This window comes from Ylistrum balloti, unplaced genomic scaffold (assembly GCF_031769215.1).
Source record: "Ylistrum balloti isolate Yb309-2 unplaced genomic scaffold, AGI_CSIRO_Ybal_v1 Utg370312, whole genome shotgun sequence".
NCBI classification, from domain to species: domain Eukaryota; kingdom Metazoa; phylum Mollusca; class Bivalvia; order Pectinida; family Pectinidae; genus Ylistrum; species Ylistrum balloti.
In genome coordinates this window covers 1678080-1705417 of record NW_026782231.1, presented here as the reverse complement: position 1 = coordinate 1705417, position 27338 = coordinate 1678080, and the positions used below count along the sequence as shown (strand labels likewise).

General features: G+C 36.7%; 1 protein-coding gene across 1 annotated transcript in view; it reads right to left on the bottom strand.

The window, feature by feature from the left end:
* The window catches only part of LOC132553245 (hepatocyte growth factor receptor-like), a 46034-nt gene that overhangs the window by 13641 nt on the left and 5055 nt on the right, over positions 1–27338 (bottom strand). Inside the window, exons 3-16 of the mRNA XM_060217474.1 lie at positions 27132–27260; positions 23017–23117; positions 18643–18787; positions 17527–17698; positions 5633–5723; positions 5303–5390; positions 3998–4117; positions 3695–3799; positions 3341–3437; positions 2759–2925; positions 2284–2435; positions 1168–1273; positions 631–767; positions 2–169 (exon numbers count right to left, since the gene is read on the bottom strand). Of these exons, the coding sequence (XP_060073457.1) occupies positions 2–169; positions 631–767; positions 1168–1273; positions 2284–2435; positions 2759–2925; positions 3341–3437; positions 3695–3799; positions 3998–4117; positions 5303–5390; positions 5633–5723; positions 17527–17698; positions 18643–18787; positions 23017–23117; positions 27132–27260 (1778 nt within the window). The remainder of the gene's footprint in view (position 1; positions 170–630; positions 768–1167; positions 1274–2283; positions 2436–2758; positions 2926–3340; positions 3438–3694; positions 3800–3997; positions 4118–5302; positions 5391–5632; positions 5724–17526; positions 17699–18642; positions 18788–23016; positions 23118–27131; positions 27261–27338) is intronic.

The window sequence follows — 27338 nt, the reverse complement described above, 5'->3', positions numbered from 1 at the left end:
CCTGAGAATACTCTTGGTGGGCTCTATGGCAGTGATGGTAGGATCCTCCACATAGGTAAACTTTGGCCTGAGTAGACGTTTATATCCTCCAAAGCTGACTTCAACCTCTACTGTGTCCTTCGCAGCAATATGTTGGGAAGTGATACACTCCAAGATGGTGGCATTCCTCCTGAAAACCATTCACAAATTACCAGGGTGTTTTAGGAAAGACATTTGATAACTTTAAAATACCAAATAGTGCAATCCTAGCCTAGGTTGATTTTCAAATCAATTGAAATTTTGAATATGAAATATTTTCACAGATGAAGATTTGAAAACATAAACTATGAACATTATTTGAATGTACAATTTCAAATAGATATGAATTTACGAGCAGGTGTTACAGGTATAACAGGAAAGTGGTTGTAGGCATGTTACTGCCTGTCATTGATGTTAAGTAGGATATGACTTTTAAGTGGTGAATATGGTGAGAAACTTTTGCCACAATTTTGATTTCATTTATCTCAATTTGATAGAATAGAACATACTAAGGACGAGGTGAAAGATGAAAATGAACTGAAGTGTCCTAGAACAATAAAACAATCATCTGATTCCAGGTCCTCATTTGATACTGTTAACCTAGACTGTTACCTTCGGACATCACAGGGACTGCCCCCAATGTCCACCGTGGTCTTGGTCCCAGTATCCAGGTTCATTCCAGTGATGGTGATTCGGGTCCCTCCTGACTTGGGACCCATTTCTGGTCTCAGCCTGTCTACTGTGGGGTCCTGTGGTTGATATTATCATAATATTATAGTTCAATGTGTGAAGTCCTTGATTGTTTTGGTGAAGAAGAACCAAAAAATGTTAAAACCAGTACAAGTTTAGAACCTATAAATTATTCTGTAAACCTTTTATGTTCACAGATGATTTACTATCATAAATTTTATAATAAAAACAGTCACAAAAGTTCAGCATTGTAAGTGAAGAGAGTTGCAAACACTGCTAACTTGTGATGCAAATTATTGTGAATATTTGTCGGTCCGACAGTAAGCTGGCCCATCAGCAGTTAAAATCAGCTAGAACACAGAATGTTCTTTTTTTTGTCATTTCTGATGGGTCCACCTGACACACCACAGTAACTGTAGGTGACTTACTAGAATCTATGTGATTTTTTAAAACACATACCACAAATTCAAACGTTCCTTCTGACTCAGTTGTGTACTGATTGTCAACATTCACCAGGATTTTACCCACTTGTGCTGTAGGTGTAGGCTCTGTTTCACAGCGAAATCTGTTATAATGAAATATGTGTAAGTATCACTTCATATAACTTATTGTATTGATTAACGTTTCTGAACTTAACTCTATGGAATTACCCTACTTAACTTACTATATGGAATTACCCTACTTAACATAATTCTGTGGAAATTACCCTACTTAACTTACTATATGGACTTACCCTACTAAACTTAACTCTATGGAATTACCCTACTTAACTTACTATATGGAATTACCCTACTAAACTTAACTCTACGGAATTACCCTACTTAACTTACTATATGGAATTACCCTACTACACTTAACTCTATGGAATTACCCTACTAAACTTAACTCTATGGAATTACCCTACTACACTTAACTCTATGGAATTACCCTACTACACTTAACTCTATGGAATTACCCTACTACACTTAACTCTATGGAATTACCCTACTACACTTGACTCTATGGAATTACCCTATTAAACTTAACTCTATGGAATTACCCTAATAAACTTAACTCTGTGGAATTACCCTATTAAACTTAACTCTATGGAATTACCCTACTAAACTTAACTCTATGGAATTACCCTACTACACTTAACTCTATGGAATTACCCTACTACACTTAACTCTATGGAATTACCCTACTACACTTAACTCTATGGAATTACCCTACTACACTTAACTCTATGGAATTACCCTACTACACTTAACTCTATGGAATTACCCTACTACACTTAACTCTATGGAATTACCCTACTACACTTAACTCTATGGAATTACCCTACTACACTTAACTCTATGGAATTACCCTACTACACTTAAATCTATGGAAATTACCCTACTACACTTAACTCTATGGAATTACCCTACTACACTTAACTCTATGGAATTACCCTACTATACTTAACTCTATGGATATTACCCTACTTAACTTTCTAAATGGATTACCCTCGCCAACCTTAACGTCAAGGATAACTGAATAACCATTTGATCACCCAATGTTGATTTACCCTATGAATTACCAAACTTCACTTACCCTATTGATGGCTCAAAATGCTCTGGATGGACTGTACATCTAACACCGGCTACTTCTACACCACCCTGCAGGTCAGTGTAAGCTTTCCCCAGATTGATCCCAGTCACCGAGATGTTTGTTTTGCCTTGGATTGGTCCAGTGTTTGGATTAAACTAAAATATCACATAAAATATCAAATTAAGTTTTCATCACACAACAAAGAAATATCTTTCCATAACTCTCATGATTTTTTTCTAGAATATATGTACTGTGTTTATACTGTAACAAACTCATCAACATATTATGTCTGACCCATGAGATGGGCTTATTACAGGACAACAGAATCATTCTTTTATTGAATAGTATTAAACAGCAATGTGCAGACTTATTACCATGCATGGCCTCATTGTCATATAGATACAGCACTTAGTATTAAATTTTCTACATAAATTCTCAGCTCATAACAACAGGGAAATACTTTCCTATATATACTTACCCTGAGTATCTTTGGGTTGGGGCAGGTTGATGACCTATCCAGCCAGACACCAGCACAGTTCTTCTGTAAGGAGCATTCATCCCCACACCATCCACACTCGTACTCAGGGTCCATACTAAGACACTGACCACAGTTGGTCACCATCAGGTTACACTTGTAGATCCGCACTGTAACACAAAGAGAAAATAATAAGTGGATTATAGGCTGGGTTAATCTGAGTCTCAATGCAGTGGCTACCTCACTGAACATCATGCTGGAGGTCCATGTTATCTTATCTAGAACAATTCGGGTGTAGTGTACCATGACAACAAAGGACGGTCCTCAATTTAAGCTTCCTCAGAGACACAAGCTACCTAAGGCACCCCCTACAATTATTAGTATACCAATCTTACCTACCATGCCAGCGGTCAGGTAGGAAGCAATCAGATCAATGATGATGTCCAAGAGAGGAAACCTTGGGGTTGTTAATCATAACTTATAAAGACACCAGCAGTGTATTAATCTGACCAAATCTGATACTCATACCACGTGTTGTACAGTGGTAGTAAGTCATACTGACTGTCCAATGGAAAGCTTTCTTACCTGTGATACCACGTGGGTTGTCGAACGGAAAGTCTTGTGGACCCCATGTCACCTGGAACTTGGCCGTTACATATGCGAAATCGGCAAGGAATGAAAACTGGAAAAATAAACAGTAATTTCTGAAGCATTTTTGTCCATTATGTTCTAATGTAAAAGAGATAGATACTGGCGTGTCTGTTGTGTATGTTTTACTGGTGATCTCAATGTTTCAAATTCTTTATTTTGACACAAATATTAAAGTGACTAAATACAAATCACGCCTGCAACCATGTGTACCGGGTCACAGGTGAGTAGAGAAGAAGGTTCCTACTATAATCGGAGTCTGATTTTGAGATGTACACAATACTGACTTACCTGAACTGGGTCACAGGTGAGGAGAGTTGATCGAAAGGTTCCTACAACAACCTGAGTCTGATTCAGATACTGGAAGTTACACTTGATGTTGTCTGTCTGGCCCGACTGAAACATATGTGTATAAAAAATTCAGCACTTGTTCACAATCTCAGGACAAACATCAGTTTCAATGTGAAGTGACGGGGGAAAAAATAACTAGCATCATAAAAAAAAACATTATACATTTGAAATGTAACAGTTGCTTGGTCAAGAAAACTAATTATAGCCAGTACATGTTATGTATAACCAAGATGTAGCCATTACCTGTAAATTGACAACTCCAACAGCGATCTGTTTGGACTCCCCGGAGTGAACCACGATATCAGTATCCAATGATGGACTGTCAATCATGGGACAAGCGTTAACATCAGTCACTGGAGCAGACTGTAAATATATAAATGAGCAATATAATCAGACAGGAAGTAACATTGTTGTACTACTTAGTATCATTTATTATTATTGTATTAATCTCATATCCTGGTAATGCCGTTGCTCGGCTTTAGCTGTTTTAACACAGCTCACACTGTACTTACCCATGAAGTTACACTTTCAGCTCAGCTGTAGATGGTTTAACACAGTTCACACTGTACTTACCCGTGAAGTTACACTTCCAGCTCGGCTTTAGCTGTTTTAACACAGCTCACACTGTACTTACCCGTGAAGTTACACTTCCAGCTCTGCTGTAGATGGTTTAACACAGCTGAAACTGTACTTACCCCTGAAGTTACACTTCCAGCTCGGCTGTAGATGGTTTAACACAGCTCACACTGTACTTACCCGTGAAGTTACACTTCCAGCTCGGCTGTAGATGGTTTAACACAGCTCACACTGTACTTACCCGTGAAGTTACACTTCCAGCTCGGCTGTAGATGGTTAAACACAGCTCACACTGTACTTACGCGTGAAGTTACACTTCCAGCTCGGCTGTAGATGGTTTAACACAGCTCACACTGTACTTACCCGTGAAGTTACACTTCCAGCTCGGCTGTAGATGGTTTAACACAGCTCACACTGTACTTACGCGTGAAGTTACACTTCCAGCTCGGCTTTAGATGGTTTAACACAGCTCACACTGTACTTACCCGTGAAGTTACACTTCCAGCTCGGCTGTAGATGGTTTAACACAGCTCACACTGTACTTACCCGTGAAGTTACACTTCCAGCTCGGCTGTAGATGGTTTAACACAGCTCACACTGTACTTACGCGTGAAGTTACACTTCCAGCTCGGCTGTAGATGGTTTAACACAGCTCACACTGTACTTACGCGTGAAGTTACACTTCCAGCTCGGCTGTAGATGGTTTAACACAGCTCACACTGTACTTACCCGTGAAGTTACACTTCCAGCTCAGCTGTAGATGGTTTAACACAGCTCACACTGTACTTACCCGTGAAGTTACACTTCCAGCTCGGCTGTAGATGGTTAAACACAGCTCACACTGTACTTACCCCTGAAGTTACACTTCCAGCTCGGCTGTAGATGGTTTAACACAGCTCACACTGTACTTACCCGTGAAGTTACACTTCCAGCTCGGCTGTAGATGTTTAACACAGCTTACAGTGTACTTACCCCTGAAGTTACACTTCCAGCTCTGCTGCAGCTGTTAGTGTCATGATGCCATTCACAGGAGAAGTTACTGCTGGTACAGGTGGTACAGCTGTAAAACGCACATAAAAGCTACCAGGTAATTGTAATGTTAGGGTCATCCTAATATCATTAATTAATTATGATATACAGATTATTAAACTTTTCTGTTACTGATATTGTATAATAAAAGTAACAGAGACACCAACACTTTTTATCTGAGCTTGGTTGAAGACGATGAAAGATAAAAATGGTGTTGAATATTATAATTACTTATAATTGTTTGTGATCATCTTCGACACACAGTAGACTTACTTTTTGTGAGGTCGACAGTCAAACACAGGAACACTTCGCTTCACCACCGCTCTTCCCTCTACATGAAATTCTACCTGGACGTCTGTGTAGTCTGTACCAAGATAAAGCAGCTATGTTGTTTAGTATGAGGTAACAAAATATTGTTATAAGTATATACTTACCTATTACAAGATAAAGTGTGACCACCCCCCCTCCCCCTCCTCCCCCAATTTTTAGTTTTCTATAGAAGAATTAGAGAATACCTCGCCATTTCTGATTGGTATTGCTTAACCCCTGTTTCATTTTGTTTCAGAGTTGAGAGATGCTGAAGTATAAGTGTTGTGGGTCACTAATATGTTTGGTATCAGTTAAATACATGTCACCCTTACAATGACTAAACTAATCAAGTTAAAGAAAAGTAAATAGAAATATTTAAGTTGGTCGTACTGAGAAATATTTAAGTTGGTCGTACTGAGAAATATTTAAGTTGGTCGTACCGAGAAATATTTAAGTTGGTCGTACCGAGAAATATTTAAGTTGGTTGTACCGAGAAATATTTAAGTTGGTCGTACTGAGAAATATTTAAGTTGGTCGTACCAAGAAATATTTAAGTTGGTCATACCAAGAAATATTTAATTAACATATGAAATACATATGATTTCTCTTGCATCACAAAATTTGATAAAATCATTCCCTAGAGAAATATAAACCTTAAACTGTTCTGTGATAACTTGTAAAGGTACAAAATTCTATTCAGCAACTTCTATTACTTTTTTTTCTAAGGTAAGACTTCCTCCAGGGGAGATAACCTTTTCCAAATTGTTTGGGCATTCTTTGAAAGAGATACGGAACACCTTTTCATAAATTTTTAGGGAGGCATTTGGTTATGATAAGGGGAGATAACCAATCAATTTGTTAAAGTCATAAAAGTGTTTAGTAGCATTAAAGGGGTGATAACTTTTAATGTAATCATTAGAGTGATATAACATTGTGATAAGGGGAGATAACCTTTTTTGTAACTGTTAGGGTGATATAACATTGTGGTAAGGGGAGATATGTTTTTTTTTGTTACTGTTTGGGTGATATTACCTTGTGGTAAGGGGAGATAACCTTTTTGAGTAGTTTAGGTGCTATTTGGTTGTGATAAAAGGAGATAACATTAGAATAAAGCCAATTAATATTTACATCATTATCAATTAATTTCTCACAAACCTATCAATATTAACAATATAACCATCTTATTTCTCACAAACCAATCAATATTAAAATATTCACTAACAGATTTCTCCTACAACATCCCACAGGTTTATAAAAGGTCATAACATTCTAACTCGATACTAATCTGATGTAACACATTCCCCTGAAGTACAAGTACCCTCTGGGTAACTCCACAATTCCATGTTAATCACACGCTTCATGTAAAGAGAAAATTTGATGATATGGTTTTAATTTAACAATCCATTACAACCTTTATTAATAATCAACTGAACTAAGAGGGAGAAAGGTAATTACCACGAGCACTTTATTTCTAATAACTTTTCTTCGTTTCTTTTCTATATTACATCCTTTTTACCATTTTTTCTGCTATACATCTAAAAATACTTCATTAAAATTTCTAATGAATCACACCAAATTCAATTATATTATATCATGTTCAAAAACAGGGTTTATATATTACTGAAATCTTGATTAAATATTTTACTGGCAATATGGCTTCCTTTGTGGATACAGAATTCATTTGATCTGGTGACCAAATTCCTATGATCTATCCAGCATCACTATTACACATGCCCTGCTTGTATCCAACGTTATCAATAAAGTATCCTTATTTTTCAATTCTGTGATCCCAAATATTCTAAAACCTGATTTTAAGTAAAATCTTAGCAACATTGCAGCTGTCAACGCTGTCTCTCTGTTGTGACTTTTCATTGTAGGCAAGACAAAAACTAAAACTAATTTTACAATTTCTTGTTTTAACTTTATGCATAAAATGGTAAAAGCAATGAACCTAGATAAATTTAAATGAAATTTTCCAATTTTCAATGTAATTGGAATATTCCTTGATATTTTATCTGCCTATGAGGGTGAAATGACAGTTTAATCAATAGGTAAAATCAGATGGAATTCCCCACAGAATCGACAATTCATTGTTAGATTTTAGCATTGTAAGTGTAAAAGTTGCTCAGTGCATTTGATATGATATATGAGGTTTTTGACAGTATTACTAAACAAGAAATATATGGCTTTATTTCAGTGTGATCTGTAGCTGAAATTTTCTCAATTTGAGGTGTGGATTACTTTAAAGTACTAGAAAGTTTGCCTCAGTAAAGCACAGAGACCATTAAAACAGATTTCTGAATACATCATTCTGAGAAAGCATGATTAATTATTTTGTATACTGATACAATCCATTATCTACCAGTCCATTAAAACAAATGGATGTGAAAGCTTTGACAAGACTTACATGTTACCAAGTATATTACCATAGTGATGTTATATAACCATGGTGACGTTGTATGTTACCATGGAGATACTTTGTCACCATGTTGATGCTGTGTGATATCATTTTTACACTGAATGTTATCAGTGTGATGTGTTATTATGGCCATTTGTCATACCATGATGATATCATATTACCATGGTGTAGCTTTGGTGTATAGTGTAATAACATGGTGTAGCTTTGGTGTATAGTGTAATAACATGATGATATCATATTACCATGGTGTAGCTTTGGTGTATAGTGTAATAACATGGTGTAGCTTTGGTGTATAGTGTATTACCATGGTGTAGCTTTGGTGTATAGTGTAATAACATGGTGTAGCTTTGGTGTATCATATTACCATGGTGTAGCTTTGGTGTATAGTGTATTACCATGATGATATCATATTACCATGGTGTAGCTTTGGTGTATAGTGTATTACCATGATGATATCATATTACCATGGTGTAGCTTTGGTGTATAGTGTAATAACATGGTGTAGCTTTGGTGTATAGTGTATTACCATGGTGTAGCTTTGGTGTATAGTGTAATAACATGGTGTAGCTTTGGTGTATAGTGTAATACCATGGTGTAGCTTTGGTGTATAGTGTATTACCATGATGATATCATATTACCATGGTGTAGCTTTGGTGTATAGTGTATTACCATGATGATATCATATTACCATGGTGTAGCTTTGGTGTATAGTGTATTACCATGATGATATCATATTACCATGGTGTAGCTTTGGTGTATAGTGTATTACCATGATGATATCATATTACCATGGTGTAGCTTTGGTGTATAGTGTATTACCATGATGATATCATATTACCATGGTGTAGCTTTGGTGTATAGTGTATTACCATGGTGTAGCTTTGGTGTATAGTGTATTACCATGGTGTAGCTTTGGTGTATAGTGTATTACCATGGTGTAGCTTTGGTGTATAGTGTAATACCATGATGATATCATATTACCATGGTGTAGCTTTGGTGTATAGTGTATTACCATGGTGATACGTATTACCATGGTGTAGCTTTGGTGTATAGTGTAATACCATGGTGATACTGTATTACTATAGTATAGCTTTGGTGTATAGTGTAATGCCATGGTGATACTGAGTGTTACTATAGTGATATGGTGTGTTACCATGGTGATACTGAGTGTTACTATAGTGATATGGTGTGTTACATGGTGATGTTGTGTTTTACACTGGTGATAAGATGTATTAAAATGGTGCTATGCTGTGTTGTCATAGTGATAATGTGTTTACTTTGGCGATAAATTATGTTACCATGGCAATTCTGATATACATTTCAAGATGACAGGTATTTCCAATTTTAGTGAGGATAACTTTAAATTGCAGACTGGTCTGACTGTTAATGTTGCACCTCGGTCCCATGAAATACACATAGTAATCAATCTGATACGATCTGTGACCATAGTATGTTACCATAAAAAACTGAATATGTTACTATGTGAATATTCATGTTACACATGTTGCATGTCTCGTGTCTTTAGCTTTCCAGCCGGACAGAAATGCTACCTCTTTGGACTGTGATAAAACATTGGACAGAGAAAGTCTGATTTGATTGTTGCCCTTAGGGGTATAATAGACTATCATTAAATATAAAGAAAATGAAGGTTTTGCATGTGCTCTTTACATTAGGCCAACAAAATGTCTGCATATTGACAAATTTACAAAATCTAAAAATGAGTTCCACACATGCCAGAAGGTATCTGTCTGACTGGAAATTTGATGCAAATTATACATCCTAGCTTAAGATACATGTAACTTGATCGATACTTGACACTGATTGTGTAAGGAATTTCTATTCAAAATATCGAAGTAAGATCACACAGATAATGTTATCTGCATACAAAGTTATATATAGACACACCAACGTCTCTGTACGTTAGATACATAATGTGTATACATTACTCTATAGAAAATAAGTGTAAGCCATCAGGCAGTTTAAGTCTGATAGGTTTCTTATAAAACAAATCAAATTAGTAGATAATATTAAATTAATGGTATTAGATTTTTCTTGCCAGCATCCGTAGCAGCATTACGTGACACTACAAGAAACTTGGATACATCTAAGCCTAATGAAATCATTCTATCACTTGGATAGGCTGAGTTCAACATATTTTTATAGCATGTATTGAATGAAATGTATAATCTTCAGAAAAAATTCAAAGTTTGGAATCAAGATAAATAAATTTGTAGGCTATTAAGGAAATGTTTGGCAAGATCTTCACGAAAAATCAATAAATATTTCCTTTCTAAACTAATTCAATCAAAGCTAGCACTACATACATATATCTGTATTATAGACTGTGTTTTGTCGATAGAGAAAGGCTCATGAAAACTCGGAGAGAAACACAGACCCAACTTATCTATCAGCATGTAAATCAGACCTTTGTCTGCTGTGAGCGCTGAGATAATTCACCTTCTACCTACTTAACATAAATTTACATATTTATTCTAGGAATAAGAATTACATAACGATAACTAGAGATATATCAGTGATGGAAGATTTGTGTTTGATCACCCATAATTTATAGTTCCTAGTTAGATAGAAGATCCCCTAACTTGTCATTCTATTTCCAGAAAAAGGGGACTATTCTCATCAGATCTCACACGGAAACTCAAAAAAAAAAAAAATTTCAATAATATGACATGTTTTTATTTTTGTCTCCCTTTGATTTGATAAAATCCTTTTAAGTAATTATGTTATTCAAAAGACTCATCATTAGTTTCAAGACTGAATTAGATAAGAAAGAATAAGAAAAAGACATGTAATGGATAATCCTGTTAGAAAATTAGAGCTGTCTATTGATAGAATACTTCCTTATGACTGCCTATAATACAACACTGACACATAGCAACACTTAGACACGGACAACAAAGGACAACAAAGGACAACAAACAGCAATGTTATATGTAATCATATACTATAACTACTCTTGTCCTTGCCCAACCTAAAGGGGGATAACTCACTCAGACGTATCGTTTTCAGTGATTACGGTAAGATATTATCTACGGCAGTTCAATTACTTTTGAAGTCTGTGAAGAAAACGAGGAAGGAGGAATATGACTGATGAAACTTGATCATATTGATTAATACATGATGTTATGAAGAGGAACAAATAGCAACCAACCAACAGTAAATCATAACCAATGATATGTTTCTACCTCAAAACTTCAGAAAATACTTTCATATTCCCTCTATGATTGAAATACAGATTGACATTTTTCATCTTCTCTAGACCAAATCACCTTAAGATCAAAATATCACCATAAACATACTACAAATGGCACAGAGAAATTTACAGCATTATCCTCTTTTTGGAAAATTAGCCAATTCGATCATCCACAAGAATTATTATATAGGCAACTTACAGTATTGAATATAGTGCAATCATATTTTAGTACAACACTTTTAGCTTGAAATGCTTTAGAATTAGATTACTGATGAAACATGAACCTTTACATTGCTGAAGGAAAATCAAGCCTTAACTGATCGAAACATATCACTTTTACATCAGAAATACTGACACACATCAAAGCAGTAGATTGTAGGACAACAATGCAAAATTAACAAAAATAAAAATAGATAAACAAAAGGGAAGTATGCATACACTTAACACACCACATCAAAGGCATCAAATATAACATCTTAGACTGACATCACTATGATAGATCCTGATACAATAAAGACTGACATCACTATAATGTTAGATACTGATACAAGGAAGATTGACATCACTATATTGATAGATCCTGATACAAGGAAGATTGACATCACTATAATGACAGATCCTGATACAAGGAAGATTGACATCACTATAATGACAGATCCTGATACAAGGAAGATTGACATCACTATAATGACAGATCCTGATACAAGGAAGATTGACATCACTATAATGACAGATCCTGATACAAGGAAGATTGACATCACTATGATGATAGATCCTGATACAAGGAAGATTCCTGTTACAAGGAAGATTGACATCACTATAATGACAGATCCTGATACAAGGAAGATTGACATCACTATAATGACAGATCCTGATACAATAAAGATTGACATCACTATAATGACAGATCCTGATACAAGGAAGATTGACATCACTATAATGACAGATCCTGATACAAGGAAGATTGACATCACTATAATGACAGATCCTGATACAAGGAAGATTGACATCACTATAATGACAGATCCTGATACAAGGAAGATTGACATCACTATAATGACAGATCCTGATACAAGGAAGATTGACATCACTATAATGACAGATCATGATACAAGAAAGATTGACATCACTATAATGACAGATCATGATACAAGAAAGATTGACATCACTATAATGACAGATCCTGATACAAGGAAGATTGACATCACTATGATGACAGATCCTGATACAAGGAAGATTGACATCACTATAATGACAGATCCTGATACAAGGAAGATTGACATCACTATAATGACAGATCAAGGAAGATTGACATGATACAAGGAAGATTGACATCACTATAATGACAGATCTTGATAATACAAGGAAGATTGACATCACTATAATGACAGATCATGATACAAGGAAGATTGACATCACTATAATGACAGATCCTGATACAAGGAAGATTGACATCACTGTAATGACAGATCCTGATACAAGGAAGATTGACATCACTATAATGATAGATCCTGATACAAGGAAGATTGACATCACTATAATGACAGATCCTGATACAAGAAAGATTGACATCACTATAATGATAGATCCTGATACAAGGAAGATTGACATCACTATAATGACAGATCCTGATACAATAAAGATTGACATCACTATAATGACAGATCCTGATACAAGGAAGATTGATTGACATCACTATAATCACTATAATGACAGATCATGATACAAGGAAGATTGACATCACTATAATGACAGATCCTGATACAAGGAAGATTGACACCACTATAATGACAGATCCTGATACAAGGAAGATTGACACCACTATGATGACAGATCCTGATACAAGGAAGATTGACATCACTATGATGACAGATCCTGATACAAGGAAGATTGACATCACTATAATGACAGATCCTGATACAAGGAAGATTGACATCACTATAATGACAGATCCTGATACAAGGAAGATTGACATCACTATAATGACATTCCTATTTCTATATTTCATCTATTTGTATTTTGTCTAGGAACTTCTTTTTACAGCTTCATTTGAAATATCGGTCAAGTTTTACTTCATACTGATTGAGTAGCAAGAGTGAATTATAAGGGAGATAATCACTTCCTTAGCACATTGATATGTTAATTCCCAATCATCCTCTGCTAAGGAGTCTGACTCTATCACAGTCCCTGTAGAAATCATACTGAAGTTCAACAAGTGTACACTGTCTGTGACAACCTGACCCATCAATACTGCGGTTTTCTACATCATGAGTACTATAATGGGTAAATATAATGTGTAAGACACATAAAAATATGAAGCTTATGTATAAACAATGACTACTAGACAGAGACTACAGAGGACCTGTCTAGTGGGTGAATTCATTCTAAATAAAATACTCATATTGAGTCAGAATCACCCAGGCTCTTGTTTATCTCCAGATAGACTGTGATTACATGTCACCAGGGTAAATAGTTTTAAATCAATTTGTCTGGAATTGATGGTGACAGACACCTTAATTCTATAGAACCACTGACACTGTCTGGAGTGCTTCTATTGGTAGATAAAAAGGTTGCCCTAGCAATCAGACAAGGTATTAAGGATGCACAGACCTTACTGGTAAGGTTACTCAAGTTTTAAATACTCATGAATAGACAAGGGAATGATAAAAACTTGGGTCCAGGAAATGAAATTCAGGGTACAGATGATGATTGTATAGTGTTAAGTCTGTCTAGTGCCAATAAAACATGTGATGATGTATGGCTATTGTCCGACACAAGTTCATAAACAACCTTATAACTGTCTCTAGTTTCTACAAATACTTCACAGTAATCACTTTCTTCCCAGTCCTACTGAGTATTTATGAGATATTAAACATGAGATATATAGACACTGTTTTTTTTTTTTTTGTATTTTTCTCTCCAATTTCTGCTGCAATACAAGCTCTCTAAATCCATCAATTCTTAAACCCAGAAGTACCTAAAAAAATTGACATTTAAAACATGATACAGAGTAGTAGGAATTGTTAGTAAACTTGTATCAACCTCCTCATCATAGTGATACTGGGCAGTTTGTCCTCATAGGTTAAACAGCATTTAGTGAAGCATCTAGCTATGTACTACAGGGTAGCCGTCATATCCAGACACATATTAATGACAGGGTATTGACCCCAACCAGGTTAGTGGTACTGATAAACACAGTTAAGATAGGGCATAGTTCTTAACCAGGTTAGTGGTACTGATAAACACAGTTATGATAGGGTATAAATCTTAACCAGGTTAGTGGTACTGATAAACACAATTAAGATAGGGCACAGATCCTAACCAGGTTAGTGGTACTGATAAACAAAGTTAAGATAGGGTATAGATCTTAACCAGGTTAGTGGTACTGATAAATACAGTTAAGTTAGGGTATAGATCTTAACCAGGTTAGTGGTACTGATAAACACAGTTAAGATAGGGTACAGATCCTAACCAGGTTAGTGGTACAAATAAATGCAGTTAGGTCAGGGAACAGACACTAACCAGGTTAGCAGTACATGTAAAAGCCATTATGATGATTTAAGCAACACACAAGAACATCGCGACAGAATGTATTCATTCAATATTCATTACTTAATTACCAAGCAGTTTCAGATGATCTACTTTGTCAAATTTATAAACATTTCCTACTTTTTTCTATTCCTAGCTTAGAACAATACTAGAAAAGTATACAGCAGACAGAGGAAGGTTATAGATAAAGTTGGTTATTTGTGTGGATGCTGGTATGAGTGGATTTATAAAGGGGTATACAAGCTGGATATCTCTGGTATAAAAAGTTACTAGCAAAACTGGTGTGCCAAAAACTGTCTAACAATGTCGCTGGCAAAACTGCCAAAAACTGTCTAACAATGTCACAGGCAAAACACTGCCAAAAACTGTCTAACAATGTCACTGGCAACACTGCCAAAAACTGTCTAACATTGTCGCTGGCAAAACTGCCAAAAACTGTCTAACAATGTCACTGGCAAACTGCCAAAAACTGTCTAACAATGTCACTGGCAACACTGCCAAAAACTGTCTAACAATGTCGCTGGCAAAACTGCCAAAAACTGTTTAACATTGTCGCTGGCAAAACTGCCAAAAACTGTCTAACAATGTCGCTGGCAACACTGCCAAAAACTGTCTAACAATGTTGCTGGCAAAACTGCCAAAAACTGTCTAACAATGTCGCTGGCAAAACTGCCAAAAACTGTCTAACAATGTCACTGGCAACACTGCCAAAAACTGTCTAACAATGTCACTGGCAACACTGCCAAAAACTGTCTAACAATGTCGCTGGCAAAACTGCCAAAAACTGTCTAACAATGTCACTGGCAAAACTGCCAAAAACTGTCTAACAATGTCCCTGGCAACACTGCCAAAAACTGTCTAACAATGTCGCTGGCAAAACTGCCAAAAACTGTCTAACAATGTCACTGGCAAAACTGCCAAAAACTGTCTAACAATGTCGCTGGCAAAACTGCCAAAAACTGTCTAACAATGTCACTGGCAACACTGCCAAAAACTGTCTAACAATGTTGCTGGCAAAACTGCCAAAAACTGTCTAACAATGTCACTGGCAACACTGCCAAAAACTGTCTAACAATGTCACTGGCAACACTGCCAAAAACTGTCTAACAATGTCACTGGCAACAATGCCAAAAACTGTCTAACAATGTCACTGGCAACACTGCCAAAAACTGTCTAACAATGTTGCTGGCAAAACTGCCAAAAACTGTCTAACAATGTCACTGGCAAAATTGCCAAAAACTGTCTAACAATGTCACTGGCAAAACTGGTGTCAAAATGCCACAAATCTGTGTAACAATGTACTTGGAATAACTGGTGTGCTACTGATCTGTCTTACAATTAAAAAAGTGAAAAAGACAGGTTAAGCAGAATAATGCAAGATATATAGGCTGATCTAGCTTCTAGCCCCACCCCCACAATGTTAAAGTTTTACTTCTATAGTACCCTAGCCCCGCCCCCACAATGTTAAAGTTTTACTTTTATAGTACCCTTGCCCTTCCCCACAATGTTAAAGTTTTACTTCTATAGTACCCTAGCCCCGCCCCCACAGTGTTGAAGTTTTACTTCTATAGTACCCTAGCCCCACCCCCACAATGTTGAATTTTTACTTCTATAGTACCCTATGCCAGTCCTAGCATGATAGAATGTACTACTGTAATTCCAAAAGCCAAACTGGTCTAAAAATTCACCAACAAACATCAGACACTTGTAATATCTTTTATGTTTGATGAAAGCCTATGTATTTGATGTCTCCCTGATGACAATGTTACATGTATCAAACTACATCACATTGTCTATACGGTGTCAAGATGCCTTCTCTGCGGTTATGCTGGTCAAATTTCACGAAACATATGATACAGTCAAACAAAAATTTGATTCCCATTTTAGAAGTGAAAATGGATGATACCATCTCACGTAAATTATTCCTACCATAAAGTCAACAAATCACGTCAGTGTTATGTTGGTGAATTTCAGATCATATAAACAACAATACAATTAATTTTCTCATTAACTCAAGTCTACTGTACATGTAGAATTGGACTCTTTCTAAACACAGATTTAATCTAGGTATAATGTAGTAAAACCTGACTTGACATCGCCTTCATTAAATGAAAGTGTTTCAGAACCACATAAGGACTTTTGAATGACGGTCCCTGAATTTAGCTTTGTTTGAATTTTGGAAGTGTCTCAAAAACTTGATTTCTAGTGCAGTAGACTTGTACAAATCAGTGAGCCATGTAAAGCCTTGAAAGTGTACAATGGAAACAACAGCAGTTGTCACAACAGTTTCAAAGCTTTACACATCATCTGTTTTGGCTCCTTGTGATATATTAACAGGATTGTGTTAATTGTACACATATCATTGTGTTAATGGTCTCAGACAGGCACGTAATTATATTCTCATTCTACTGCCAAAATTTAAAATCAAGATGCAATTTCTAATAAAAAAAATTGCATCAATTTTGAAATATCATTTTTATGTTTTGTTTTTTAGAAATAATATCAAATCATGATACATAAATAAGGATCAATTAAAGTGAAATGTTTTCAACCCATGTCTGTTTCAATCAGTAAAGTCCCTTCCATGTTTGTGTGAGACCACTTCCACATTTGTTAATAAGGTTACCAGTTGTTAAGCAGGTTAAAGCGAGGACAGCCCAGCACACTACTCACCCTTACCCTCGGGAAGTGCTGGGAACTTTGGACGTGACGGTAATGGACAAGTTACCGTCTCACCATTGATCTGTGCTGCGGTCTTGGATGTCGTGTCCTGTCCAGAGAAGTAACACAGGAGCTCAACATCCCCTGAATCTCTTGGGTTCAACATGATCTCTTCCAGTCTAAATGTTATCTGTCAATAAATTGGATTCCTCTAAAATACACATACATACAGCTATAGAGTCTAGCCCCTCTGACAGGGTGCCAGTTTGGCTACTTATAAAATGAAAAATTAAAACATCTTAAGAGTCATCATAAATACATCATCTCCATTTCAGTTTTTTAAATTAAGAATTATTATACAAAATTAAATAAGTCAATTTGACCCCTTCTTGCCCTTCTCCTGAAGCTCCTAGGTAGTTGAGGAGCACATCAATTTACCGTTTTCGTTCACTATTGCCAAGGAAGGTTTCAGCGAAATTTCATTAAAATAAGTTCGGTGGTTTTCAAAAAGAAGTAAAATATGTAAATTGCTTATACATGCACAACAGGCTATACATTACAAGGGATTGTAATAGGTAACTAAAAATAAAACACAATCATGATAATATGTAAAAGCAAAGGTCCTTGTAAAGATCTGTTATACTGGAACTGAAATTTCAGTACACATAGTGTGTGTTGTATGAGTGGTTCATAACTGGTACAAAGTTATATACAATGTACAATTATATATAACAGTGAGTAGTTGATATGACAAATTCCAGAACCTAACATAATTAAATATTAATCTACATAACAGTATACATAAGGATATTGTACCTACTGAGATCAAAACCATGATCAATACTGATAAGAAACTGATAGTCAATCATTCTATAAGTGCATATAAGATTTATTAACTTGACAAAAAAAAAATTTTGTGACTTATCTGAATTCCACTTGACACCACCCTACATGCTGATGTCAAAAATCAAATGACACCAATGCATTGTAAGGTGAGGGATCCAGACAACTAAATAAGAAAAATCTATCTAATCGGGTTTGGTGATGTACAACTCTATTTGGGCGTGGTGTTTTCATTACTATAAATAGCACTGCCAAATATGTTCTTCCTATTATATCCCACACATGTATCACCTGCTGTTTTTCCTTTTCCGTGTCCAGTTTTTCATAACTCAGGATGTGGGGCTGGACTTCTACCATCTTTGCACATGCTCCTTGCTTAGCAGGCAACCAGTGAGGGTACACAGCTGAGGAGGGACAACTTCCCTGCTCCAGGCACCTGTTATAGTCAAAGTCACATCAAGGTTACAGCAAGGTTATATCAAGGTTACATCAAAGTCACATCAAGGTTATATCAAGGTGATACCAAGTTCACAGTGAACAGAGAGAACAACTTACACACTAGTATATCTTAAATGTGACATGAAATATTTGCTTGCAGAAATGGTTTTGTTACTTCAGTAAATATATTAGCTGCAATATACCGCTTAGCAAGAGAGGTCTTCTCTTTAGTTCATTTGGTTGAGCAGTAGTTCCCTGTTAGATAACCAAAAGGTAGGCTGCTGACATCAATTGTTGTCAGGTTTTGATAATAAGTAAATTATGTTCCTCATAAACAATATCAAAATCTGACTGTACTGCAGGAGCTATTTTATCTTTCAATGTATTACGGTAAATTATTGCATGTTGCATTCCACAGGAACAGGAAACAAACACCAGAACTGTTCGGTCTCACAAATATGATTACTGTCATTTTCTTTTCATATGGGCTCCTAGCAGTTATCCCCCTTTTTTTGCTATATTTAATCACTATCCAGGTAGATATGTTTTTCACAGCGAAATAAAAAATGAACATATAAACTTTTTCTTTTAACATAGTCAGTTTTGATACGACCTGAACCGCACATTGATGTTGTTTACTAAGAGATTTGTGTATAAAACATTAGATATACTGTGGTCCTGGGTTTGATTCCTAGGGAAGGCAGTGAAATAAATAAAGACCTCTGTCATATTAGTATCAATGTAGGGAGGAAGCAATAACTCTTAATAGCTCACCCAGTTAGGCATACATAAACTCAACATCTGAGGTTTAGTGCTCCCTGTCCACTGTAATGACCACTTGGTTTCCAGTGGTTACCACAGGTTACTGTGGTACAACACTCACCACAGTAAATTGTAAATGTTATAGAATTTACACCTGGTTTCCAGTGGTTACCACAGGTTACTGTGGTGCAATACTCACCACAGTAAATTGTAAATGTTATAGAACTTACACCTGGTTTCCAGTGGTTACCACAGGTTACTGTGGTACAACACTCACCACAGTAAATTGTAAATGTTATAGAACTTACACCTGGTTTCCAGTGGTTACCACAGGTTACTGTGGTACAATACTCACCACAGTAAATTGTAAATGTTATAGAACTTACACCTGGTTTCCAGTGGTTACCACAGGTTACTGTGGTACAATACTCACCACAGTAAATCGTAAATGTTATAGAACTTACACCTGGTTTCCAGTGGTTACCACAGGTTACCATGATGCAATGCTAACTTCAGTGCTAACCTTATGAAGAGTAAATGTTATAGGCCTTTTCCCTTGCTTCCAGCGGTTACCATAGGTGACAAAGTACAGCAGAGTAAATTGTGTGCAACTAACCACTTGTCTTTAGTGGTTACCACAGGTTGCCATACTGCAGTAGGAACCACTGTGAAGTGTAAATGTTATAGAGACAATCTCTGGTTTCTTATGGTTACTATAGGTGACCATGGTTTAATGCAAATGGGTTTTGAAGTCCATATGAATGAGTGAAATAATTTTTAATAGAACCTGAACTGTTTTATTAAAATTGACTGATATTGGTTTGAAAAAGTTGGAAGCGAAATTTCATATCCAGAGTTAAAATCAGATGTGCAGACGGTATTTGTGTGAACCACATACTGGTATACCTCAGGGAGTCCATTCTGAGCCCAGCCAACAGCTGTGGTTTACAGCAGTTGTTTCCCTTCAATACAGTGAGGCGTTAACATCTTCACATCTTCAAAATTCAAAGGCATTTTAATGTCTTTTAAAGCAAAGGGGAATAAAAGATAACACCACCCACTCTGCAACATATGAATATTTTACTATCTCCAGTCTAGTCTGGATTTACACTGCATTGTTTTTAATGCTTTCTTTCAATTCCTGAACACTCTACAGAATAAAACTTAAAATCGTTGAATTGACTCCAGTCACCCACAATCTAGTTTCCTATTAACCTAACCTCTGTATTTCAGGAGCATGAAAAGAAACAAAACTTCAAGAATGAATTATTTACTAATGTAAACACACAATGAATGATGAGTAATTCAAACGATCTGGAAGATCGAACTTTGTGATGATTAAATTCATTCATAGATACAACTCCAAGAGAGGTGACAAGGAAGTGTGACAGATGAACAGAAGAATAACAGACATACAGACAGAAGGAACATACACATCATACTCCCTGTTTAATAGAGACCATTATCATCATACTTAACCAGTAATACTGGTTATGGGGACCAGAATAGAAAAACAGCACAGTTTCATCTTTCTTTCAACCAATCATGTCGTAAATCCAAACAAAATGGCAAGTTATGGAATGATATTCTCTTTATTGTAGTAGTAACTTCCAAATACTGATCCCTCTCAATTCTGAATACTGATCTTATTTCTTGCCTGGAAATTATCAAAATATACTGAAAATCATTTCTGCAAACCAGCCATATCTAAGGGATCAAAACCGAAGTTTGGATTAGCGGCATGTAAAAGCAACACCTGTGGTGACCAATAAAGCTTTGTTCCTCAGGCATGTCATGTTGTGGGTTGGCTTTGTACGCACCCAATCAAGAGGATTGTTAGTAACATTTCATTATCACCAATAACAGGATGAAACCATATCGAACCAATTTATCTTTTCATCAAAGTCAGTAAGGGCTACTACACAAAGTGAAAATATGTACTAATGCAGGGCCAGAAAGCCAAAGCTCCATATCTTATTTGTGAGTCATGAAATATGCTATTGAAACACCTACAAAAAGGAAAAGATAAAGGACTGTTGTTTTGAAAGATAATTTTGTTGAACTAACCAATGAAAACACCAGTTCATTAAATATTCATTGGTCGTAAGCACTTTCCTACATATATAAGCTGGGTAGCCGGATATGTAATGTAAGTAAGTGCCGCCAGCCAGTACATAAATACCTTTGGTTTTTTTCTTTCTGTATTCAGTTTGGTATGTGCAGTGTAAATGTTCAATGTGAACAGAATTGTTAATGTGATGTACTGAAGGAGTTGGAACAATAACATGGGGTCTGAACCAATCAACTTCCTTCATGAATCAAACCCTCCCTTAACTGGCCAAACGTTAATGTCAGATGCATGGTCACTGTAGAAAAGTTCCTTTGTACATCAATGTACTTTTTTCTATCAAAACATGTTGGGTCTTATGAGCAAAGACAGTATCGTGTTGAACATATACCTACCTATACTCAATGTCAGGTGAACTAGGATAGTGACACATAGTACATATCATACCTGTTCTCCATAACACACATGCCACACACAGGGTCAGGTGAACTAGGATAGTGACACAAAGTTCTTATCATACCTGTTCTCCATAACATATCAGCCACACACAGGGTCAGGTGAACTAGGATAGTGACACAAAGTACTTATCATACCTGTTCTCCATAACACACATGCCACACACAGGGTCAGGTGAACTAGGATAGTGACACAAAGTTCTTATCATACCTGTTTCGCCATAACACACTAGCCACACACAGGGTCAGGTGAACTAGGATAGTGACACAAAGTTCTTATCATAACTGTTCTCCATAACACACTAGCCACACACAGGGTCAGGTGAACTAGGATAGTGACACAAAGTACTTATCATAACTGTTCTCCATAACACACTAGCCACACACAGGGTCAGGTGAACTAGGATAGTGACACAAAGTTCTTATCATAACTGTTCTCCATAACACACTAGCCACACACAGGGTCAGGTGAACTAGGATAGTGACACAAAGTACTTATCATACCTGTTCTCCATAACACACTAGCCACACACAGGGTCAGGTGAACTAGGATAGTGACACAAAGTACTTATCATAACTGTTCTCCATAACACACTAGCCACACACAGGGTCAGGTGAACTAGGATAGTGACACAAAGTTCTTATCATAACTGTTCTCCATAACACACTAGCCACACACAGGGTCAGGTGAACTAGGATAGTGACACAAAGTACTTATCATACCTGTTCTCCATAACACACTAGCCACACACAGGGTCAGGTGAACTAGGATAGTGACACAAAGTTCTTATCATAACTGTTCTCCATAACACACTAGCCACACACAGGGTCAGGTGAACTAGGATAGTGACACAAAGTTCTTATCATACCTGTTCTCCATAACACACCAGCCACACACAGGGTCAGGTGAACTAGGATAGTGACACATAGCATTTATCATACCTGTTCTCCATAACACACCAGCCACACACAGGGTCGGGTGGACCAGTACAGTCTTCACAAGTAGCTTTCTCTTCACAATGTCGGAGATCCACCAGCACGAGCTGAAATATCAAGTTGACAAGTCATTACAGAAACTTTTACAAAATCTGGAAATTGCTTAATGTGACCTTGACCTAGATCAAAGTATTGTCCTGACTAGTTCTAAGTTGTATGATACTGCATAGCAATACAACATGTTATAGTAAGATACACATGTGAAATGCCTACAAATGCTTTAATTATTTCTTTGTGGATAAAATTGTATTTCTTTTTATACTTAACCTCTGATTATAAACTTAAATGATCTGGGAAGAGGCACATCTGAGCACTGATTGGTACATAAGGTGACTTGTGGAGTGATAAAGTGAATCCATTTTTTTTGTTTTTCCTGATTAAACGATCAATAACGAAATAGAATGTTATCAGATATATACAAAAGGAAAGTGGGAAGGGAGATGACTCTCTATCCGGTAAATCAAAACAAGTCACATTGTAGTGCCGGGATAAATATAATGTTAGTTAAAGATCAAAAGAGTTCAGAAAAAAAGCCCATGTTTGTAACATAATGTTTGAAACAGCCATTGTAGAAAAAACACATCAAGAAACAATGTATCAGGAAGGTTTCTAATTTATATGCGGGAGTACAACATTGATGCATCATCTTCTCTTGTATGAACAGGAACAGGAAATGGTTAATGTAATGCTCTGTCAAAAGGCGGGTAGGACAAAAACATATTGTTAGCACCGTGTTCCTGACAATAAATTATTGATCTTACACATTATACTGACAGACTGCACAAACAAATCTTACTCTACAGACAAAACTACATTTCCATTTTCTTTTGGTTTGTAAGATAAAAAAATTGTAAAATGCGCACAAAACAACAGCACATAATGGTCCATCATGTCTCCACAACAGTATATAATGGACTGGAATGTAGTCTGTCTCCCTATCAGTAATATCTTCAGGGTCACAATTTATCTCAGATAACAAGAAAACAAAATAAGTCTTATTCTTAACAATGTTTTTTTCTTTATAATTCAGTCATATACTTGGTAATTCAACTTATATAAAACTTGTCCCTAGTGACTATGTCTTCAGCAACTGTGTAAAACTTGTCCCTAGTGACTATCACAGATGTCTCCAGCAACTGTGTAAAACTTTTCCCTAGTGACTATGTCTTCAGCAACTGTGTAAAACTTGTCCCTAGTGACTACCACAGATGTCTTCAGCAACAGTGTAAAACTTGTCCCTAGTGACTATCACAGATGTCTCCAGCAACTGTGTAAAACTTTTCCCTAGTGACTATGTCTTCAGCAACTGTGTAAAACTTGTCCCTAGTGACTACCACAGATGTCTTCAGCAACAGTGTAAAACTTGTCCCTAGTGACTACCACAGATGTCTTCAGCAACAGTGTAAAACTTGTCCCTAGTGACTACCACAGATGTCTTCAGCAACTGTGTAAAACTTGTCCCTAGTGACTACCACAGATGTCTTCAGCAACAGTGTAAAACTTGTCCCTAGTGACTACCACAGATGTCTTCAGCAACTGTGTAAAACTTGTCCCTAGTGACTACCACAGATGTCTTCAGCAACTATGTAAAACTTGTCCCTAGTGACTACCACAGATATCTTCAGCAACTGTGTAAAACTTGTCCCTAGTGACTATCACAGATGTCTTCAGCAACTGTGTAAAACTTGTCCCTAGTGACTACCACAGATGTCTTTAGCAACTGTGTAAAACTTGTCCCTAGTGACTACCACAGATGGCTTCAGCAACAGTGTAAAACTTGTCCCTAGTGACTATGTCTTCAGCAACTGTGTAAAACTTGTCCCTAGTGACTACCACAGATGTCTTCAGCAACAGTGTAAAACTTGTCCCTAGTGACTACCACAGATGTCTTCAGCAACAGTGTAAAACTTGTCCCTAGTGACTACCACAGATGTCTTCAGCAACAGTGTAAAACTTGTCCCTAGTGACTACCACAGATGTCTTCAGCAACAGTGTAAAACTTGTCCCTAGTGACTACCACAGATGTCTTCAGCAACAGTGTAAAACTTGTCCCTAGTGACTACCACAGATGTCTTCAGCAACTATGTAAAACTTGTCCCTAGTGACTACCACAGATGTCTTCAGCAACTGTGTAAAACTTGTCCCTAGTGACTACCACAGATGTCTTTAGCAACTGTGTAAAACTTGTCCCTAGTGACTACCACAGATGGCTTCAGCAAATGTGTAAAACTTGTCCCTAGTGACTATGTCTTCAGCAACTGTGTAAAACTTGTCCCTAGTGACTACCACAGATGTCTTCAGCAACAGTGTAAAACTTGTCCCTAGTGACTACCACAGATGTCTTCAGCAACAGTGTAAAACTTGTCCCTAGTGACTACCACAGATGTCTTCAGCAACAGTGTAAAACTTGTCCCTAGTGACTACCACAGATGTCTTCAGCAACAGTGTAAAACTTGTCCCTAGTGACTACCACAGATGTCTTCAGCAACTGTGTAAAACTTGTCCCTAGTGACTACCACAGATGTCTTCAGCAACTGTGTAAAACTTGTCCCTAGTGACTACCACAGATGGCTTCAGCAACTGTGTAAAACTTGTCCCTAGTGACTATGTCTTCAGCAACTATGTAAAACTTGTCCCTAGTGACTACCACAGATATCTTCAGCAACTGTGTAAAACTTGTCCCTAGTGACTATCACAGATGTCTTCAGCAACTGTGTACAACTTGTCTGTCATACATTCCTCTAAAACCAACACCAATACCTTATTGTGTTCAGAAATAAAGGGTAGAAGTTGTAGTTTCCTTCTATTAGAAGCAATCATTCAACTACAAGACAACCTGTGGTGTTTCTTCTTCCAATATTTAACTTCAGTGAATAAAAAATGGTATCCATGAGCACCAAAGAGAATGGCACTTAATGGCCGAAATGAAAGAAATTGTCTGTGTAATGTTACTTGTTAAAAAAAGTCTAAAAACAAAGCACTAGATTTGTTGTGTAGACGACATCAGAGGGTATTCTTCCTGCTGCAGTTTGTAATCAAAACAGAGGCAGTGAAAATAAAGATGCAGATTGCCTGATGATGACTGACAAGTACTGGTTTCCAAATGTTCAGACTTGTTATTTCCTGCAATATTTTTTACCACCAGTCATTTTTTTTTCAGGAATAGAAAGCCATTGGTGATATTTAAGGATCTAGATATCTATTCCCTTTACACGTCACATTGGCTGCGACTGTAGGATTAATGTACACTGCTGTCATCAGACATTCCTAGAAACATAGGTATACCATATCTTATAGCTGAGAAAAAGACATCTAAACATAGCCAAGAGAGAGACGTCTTAATCACACAGCATCACATACAGCATCTATTTGTATCAAGGAGAGCAACTTTCTCTAATTTTTTCTCAGTCGTAATGCTTTTTCTATTCACATGCGAATTTATCCCATCACAACATCAATTAGAAAAACTGATAAAATGGCAAAATAATGACCAAAAAAATTATCAACTCCACAACAGTTACTGCCTCCAGTCCTCCACAAGTCTGACTTCTTGATTAGCATTGTGACTTCCTGAACCTGGTGACCATTATTGTTATCTCCTGATCTTGTGATCAGTATTGTGACCTCCTCACCTTGTGATCAGTATTATAAACTTCTCACCTGGTCACCATAATTGTGACCTCCTCACCTTGTGATCAGTATTGTGACCTCCTCACCTTGTGACCATTATTGTGACCTTCTCACTTTGTGACCATAATTGTGATCTCCTCACCTTGTGACCATTATTGTGACCTTCTCACTTTGTGACCATTATTGTGACCTCACTTTGTGACCATAATTGTGATCTCCTCACCTTGTGATCAGTACTGTGACCTCCTCACCTTGTGACCATTATTGTGGTCAGTATTATTAACTCTTGACCTTATGGTCTGCATTGTGACATTATGATCTGTGTTATGACCTCCAGACCTTTTGATCAGTAGTTAGACCTCATGAGCTTGTGAACATTGTGACCTTTGAACTTGTTTGATTGATCTGTTTTTTTTTTTTAACTTACTTACCTTGTGGTCTGTGATGACATACAACATGCTGAAGTCTTTGTTGAAGTGCATCTCATTTTTGATTGCTTGACCGACCTCAATTTCCAAATCCTGGACCACTGACACAATATTTCCTGGAGACTGGATCACCTGGATAGTAAAAGTTACAGAAGTGGGTTATTGTCTGTACAGGGTAACAGTTACAGAAGTGGGTTAATGTCTGTACAG